Source organism: Sinocyclocheilus rhinocerous, unplaced genomic scaffold, assembly GCF_001515625.1.
Source record: "Sinocyclocheilus rhinocerous isolate Xijiao unplaced genomic scaffold, SAMN03320098_v1.1 scaffold2132, whole genome shotgun sequence".
NCBI lineage: Eukaryota > Metazoa > Chordata > Actinopteri > Cypriniformes > Cyprinidae > Sinocyclocheilus > Sinocyclocheilus rhinocerous.
The window spans coordinates 140639-146839 of record NW_015648610.1 but is presented as its reverse complement, the minus strand read 5'-3'; the positions used below and the strand labels follow the sequence as shown (position 1 = coordinate 146839).

Genomic DNA, 6201 nt, shown 5'->3' with positions numbered 1-6201 from the left:
GCATTAACCCTATAACTGCCGGTGCAGCAAAATAAACACTATGATTACTATGATTATAAAGTCTGTGTGCTACACTACATTCTTTATTATTATACGAAGTAATTAGAGTCTACATTATCTACATTAATATCGTGCTTTACCTGGAAACCTAAAGCTGCACTGGTGTACATCACATATTAGCACAAAAACTTGATATTTTGAGCACTCAATTGAAAATGTACACATAACGTATCAATCGTACTTACAGGTTGTGCTTCGGAGAGCTTGTTAGTCCAAATTAAGAAGAAAGAAGAAGCCAACGAAGATAAAAGCCAAGATTAGAGAAGCAGTCCTTGGTAAAATTACAGGCACAGAACAAAAGGTTGGAATTGTATTTCTGTGGTATCCTTGAACACAGCGTCTTCTCTGATGTAAACACACTAACTAGCGGAAGTGTTTGTGGGCACTGGGCAGGTCAGACTCTGTTCGTATTTCGCGGGCAGGCGGGGATTATGCAAATGTGTTACCCAGTGACGTATACCGGTAACAGGCAAAAGATTCGAAAATATGACGACTCGTTAAGGCGATTCAGAATCGACTCTCTCTTTTGAGACTATCTATCGTTATTTATAATGCACTTTTTTGATTAACAACTTTGCAGATTTTTTTCATTTAAGGATAGCTACGTTATAAACTGCAAAAGAGATATTTTTCAAAAACCCATATGACCTGCTCTTTAAATTAATGGAGATGGAAGGATGCCGAAACAGCTGATGACGGTGCGAGGCGAATGATGTTTGTGTTTTCCAGCAGTTAACTGAAAGATTAGATGGTTTCAGTCCTCCAAAATTGCGTTAATGAATTTTGTATCATAAATAAATTAATTAGTTAACAATTAGCAAAATTTGAAAATAAATTGATAAAAATGGATAGATGAATAATTCCTTTTGATTATGCATTCTATTAGCAGGCAGTTAGGAACAGCAGTAGGGTCTGCTATCTGTAAACTTTCAATGAAATAATCTTCTTTATTCATATGGCCAATTAGTCTCTTCTGCATTTATACAATATACAGCATCTAAACCAGATAAGGGAGTCAGTCCAAAGATCCCACAATATTTATGTACATGTAATTCATGGACAAGGACTATGCTAAAAGTACATGCATGTGTGCACACACACACACACACAGTTTTTTATGATGCATTTGTGAATCCAGGGGCAGAGTTCTAAAAAATTTCCATTTTACACTCAAATTACTCTGAATTTACTCATATATTAACAAAAGTTTCATGAATGAGGCCCACTGAACGAACTGTACTTATGTCTACTCACAACCTCATTTTCATTCATGTCATATGTTTTCTACTCTAAGTAAAGTCTTAATTTAAAGACAGCTTACATTCACAGATTAACACACAAACACATAAAGATACACTCACAGCAACAGAAGAGCGGAAATGGTAAGATGCACGATAGTGATTTGCCACCGCCAGTGTCCATTTATGTATGTAGCCCTGTAGAAAAGGAAAAGACTTCAAACAAATGTATGATATCAAAAACCGGTAACACTTTAGAATACTGTTCCGTCATTAATGAATAACTACACAGGAACAAATGACTAATGCACTATTAACATTGTAGTAACTACTACTACAACCTAACAAGAAACTCTGATTAATGATTTAGTAAGTAATAGTGCCCAGTTGAAACTGGTAGTTCACTATTAGCTAATCAATAACTACTATTTTTTTTTATATATCCTGGAGAACTCCTAAGAACTACTGTATACAGGTTCATAATTAATGTGAATTATGCATAATTAATCATTAATTCTAAAGTGAAGGTGGTAACCTACTAGTAATGACTCAAGTATTACCAAATTCTTCAGAGGGAATTACTAATTATTTAAATCAGTATTCTAAAGTGAAAATCATCATAACTCCCTAATACTGACTGACGTCATTGTAAGCTTTTGAGATATATGTAAGGTTTTGGATAATAATGACTCTAGTGTTACTACATCCTTCTGAAGAAACTACTAATTATTTCGATCAGTATTCTAAAGTGAAGATCACGGTAACCCATTAGTAATGATTTAAGTGTTACCAAATCTAGCAAAATGAATTACTAACCAGGACCTTAATAAAACCTCAAAAGTTTACAATGACTTCAGTAATTACTAGGGAGTTATCACGATCTTCACTTTAGAATACTGGTCCAAAAAATTAGTAATTCCTTTAGAAGAATGTAGTAACACCTGACTAATTACTATCCAATACTTTACAAAACCCTCAAAAGATTACAATGATTTCAGTCATTACTAGGGAGTTATCATGATCTTCAAATAATTAGTAATTCCCTCTGAAGAATTTGGTAATACTTGAGTCATTACTAGGAGGTTACCACCTTCACTTTAGAATTAATTATACATTATGTATTATTCATATTAATTATGAACCTGTATACAGTAGTTCTTAGTAGTTCTTGGGGAGGTATGAAAAAATAGTAGTTACTGATTAGCTAATAGTGAACTACCACATTCGACTAAGCACTATTACTTACTAATTCATTAATCAGAGTTTCTTGTTAGATACTAGTGGTTACTAGAGTGCTAATATTGCGTTACTCATGTGTTCTTGTGTAGTTATTCAGTAATGATGGAACAGAATTCTAAAGTGTTACCCAAAAACCATTTTACTAAAAATGAAATTTTATCTAGGCCATGTACACACTGCAGATAAATGTGGCTGTCAGATCACCTTTTAATGCTTAATCCTGTGCTATACACATACCGTTCAGTAATTTTACAGGAGTGACAACTGCATTCTACAACCAAATTAACTCCCAAACAATGTACAGAAATTCTATGCAGTGTGTCCGTAACTGAACAGCTAGTTGTTAAAGGGATAGTTCACCCAAAAATGAAAATTTGATGTTTATCTGCTTACCCCCAGGGCATCCAAGATGTAGGTGACTTTGTTTCTTTAGTAGAACACAAATTATGATTTTTAACTCCAACCGTTGCAGTCTATCAGTCGTATAATGCATGGCAATGGTAACAAAATCTATGAGAGTAAAAAAAACATGCACAGACAAATCCAAATTAAACCCTGCGGCTCGTGACGACACATTGATGTCCTAAGACACGAAACGATCAGTTTGTGCGAGAAACCGAACAGTATTTATATCATTTTTTACCTCTAATACACCACTATGTCCAACTGCCTTAAGCGCGCGCACGGCATCCTGTGCGCGAGGTGTGTACGCGCTCTGGCGTAGGTTACGCAAGCGCCGGAAGTGCTCTCTCACGCGTATACGTCACTCATTGTTTACACATTGCACAGTCATTGCGGAAGTGTTCTCTGCCACTGTGAAGATCTAAAGATATTTAGACGTACAGGTCATCACAATGGAAGACGATTTTGATATATCAACAGACCACGTGGATTTTTTTGCCCAACCGTATTTATTTGAACCAGAATACTCAGATCAAGAACTCAGAGAGATGGAGGAAGCATCTGCTGCAGCAGCAACCTCTAATACACCACTATGTCCAACTGCCTTGAGCGCGCGCACGGCATCCGGTGCGTGAGGTGTGTACGCGCTCTGGCGTAGTTTACGCAAGCGCCGGAAGTGATCTCTCGCGCGTATACGTCACTCATTGTTTGCACAGTCATTGCGGAAGTGTTCCCTGCCACTGTGAAGATCTAAAGATATTTAGACGTACAGGTCATCACAATGGAAGACGATTTTGATATATCAACAGACCACGTGGATTTTTTTGCCCAACCGTATTTATTTGAACCAGAATACTCAGATCAAGAACTCAGAGAGATGGAGGAAGCATCTGCTGCAGCAGCACGTCTTCAAGCCTCAGAGAGACAGAGATCTCTTCAAAAGTGGTGGTGTTCTTGTAGTAAGTGTTGTGAGATGCCAACAGAAGTGGAGAGCATCTGTTGTCACGAATGGAACATAGCAATGCAACAACTACAAGACGCCGATGAGGACATTGCCGAGGGTGTCCCATCACACACACCTGCCTGACTGAAGATCCAGGCTTTTCTCCGCTGTTGAGCCGCAGCGTTTTGCACGTTGTGTTTAGCTTGCCACGTATAAACTGGAGGCGACGTCCAAGGCCAGAGGGACCCAATGGCACGCTGTCAATAGAGTGAGTAATGTGTTGTATTTGTAATGTTCTCTCGCGTGAACTCATTCGGGAGTGGTGACTTTCCACGTATTCCCAACTTCTGAGCCTGCTCGCCTGAAGTTATGGTTGATTGCTCTTCGGCTGGATATCACTTCCGGCGCTTGCGTAAACTACGCCAGAGCGCGTACACACCTCACGCACCGGATGCCGTGCGCACGCTCAAAGATAGATGGACATAGTGGTGTATTAGAGGTAAAAAATTATATAAATACTGTTCGGTTTCTCGCACAAACCGATCGTTTCGTGTCTTAGGACATCAATGTGTCGTCACGAGCCGCAGGGTTTAATTTGGATTTGTCTGTGCATGTTTTTTTTACTCTCATAGATTTTGTTACCATTGCCATGCATTATACGACTGACAGACTGCAACGGTTGGAGTTAAAAATCATCAAATGTGTTCTACTGAAGAAACCTACATCTTGGATGCCCTGGGGGTAAGCAAATAAACATCAAATTTTCATTTTTGGGTGAACTATCCCTTTAATGACGTATTGGTTGCCAGGTTGTCACTCCTGAAACTTTACAGTGTGTATGTGGCCTTAATGCATTACCTTTTTTAGCCTAACTGTTAATCACATTGTTTGAATTATCCATAATTTTCATGAACTGCCCTAAAATGAATATCCTATAAAATTAAAGTTTGAATAGTCTACAACGAATAAATTTTGTTAAACAATAAATGTGTCAGCAATAAATCTGTCAATAAAGCTCACTTAACTTATCAAAGTATTATTATAAAACAATTACTCTAAATATATTATGCATTTAAATTATTATGAATATATAATTTAATATAATTACTACATTTCTTATGAAAGGTGTTTCTAATGCATGTTGCTTTTAGAGTGTAAGTGCTAAAGTACCTGTGTGTTGAGAGCAGTGTTTGACTCTGGGCCATTGTAGTCAAGTACTGAAGAGCACTGCTCACTCTCATCATTTGAGCACAGGCGAATCACCAACAACTCAGTTGTGCTGCTCAGGTGTAAGAAAAACACTCATTCATATCAATGATGATGTGAACCACATATGCAGACACTGTTTTTCCACAACTTTTATAAAAGTAAACAATACTTTCTGTCTATTTATTATATATTAGCAATATTACACAAGCAGGATTGCAATATGGCTCTATATCAGCACAGAGCAATTCGGCCAGCAGCACAAAGCCACAGTTCTTCATATTAACATACAGTGGTGGCCAAAATTATTAGAACACTTGTATTTTCACCAGCTAAAAAAGTGGTTTTAAGTCAGTTGTTTCTATCTTTTGCTTTAGTGTGTAATAGGAAATATCAGTTTACATTACCAAACATTCATTTTGCCATTAATGTGGCAATGTCTCCAAGATGCTTCAAGAGACCTACCTGCAAAGTTACCTGAAAAAGCAGCTTTAAACGCAAAGGATGGTCACACAAAATGTGGATTTAATTTAGTTAATAGAAGTTAATTGATAAAGAAAATCTATTTATGACATTATTTTTGACAGCATCCTCATTTTACAGCATTTTTACACAAATGCCTAAAACTTTTAACAGTACTGTAGCTTTGCAGGTAGGTTTCTTGAAGCATCTTGGATACGTTGCCACAGTTCTTGTGGATTGAGTCTGTCTCAGTTTGTTCTGTTTCTTCATGTCATTCCAGACAGACTGGATGATGATGAGATCAGATCTCTGTGTGGAGCATTGGCTGTTGTCAGACTCCTTGTGCAAACAAAAATCTCACTGGATTAGTACAAATAATGGCAAAATGTTTGGAAATGTAAACTGATATTTCCTACTGACACACTACAGCAAAAGATAGAAATAACTGACTTAAAACCATTTTTCAGCTGGTGAAAATACTAGTGTTCTAATAGTTCTGGCCTCCACTGTATAAACATGTACAACACTTTGTATCTAAATTCTGAACTCTAAAAAGTGGAAAAGTCAACACACATGTTAAAATGGAAAACAAAAAAAGAAATCAACGTGCATCAATGAGGACTGAGAATATATATATATATATATATATAT

At 36.9% G+C, this 6201-nt stretch overlaps 1 protein-coding gene across 1 annotated transcript in view; it reads right to left on the bottom strand.

Moving 5' to 3' along the window:
* Positions 1–6201, bottom strand: part of myrfl (myelin regulatory factor like) — a 35768-nt gene that overhangs the window by 6661 nt on the left and 22906 nt on the right. The window contains exons 23-24 of the mRNA XM_016514635.1: positions 5053–5161; positions 1422–1496 (exon numbers count right to left, since the gene is read on the bottom strand). Coding sequence (XP_016370121.1) covers positions 1422–1496; positions 5053–5161 — 184 coding nt within the window. The remainder of the gene's footprint in view (positions 1–1421; positions 1497–5052; positions 5162–6201) is intronic.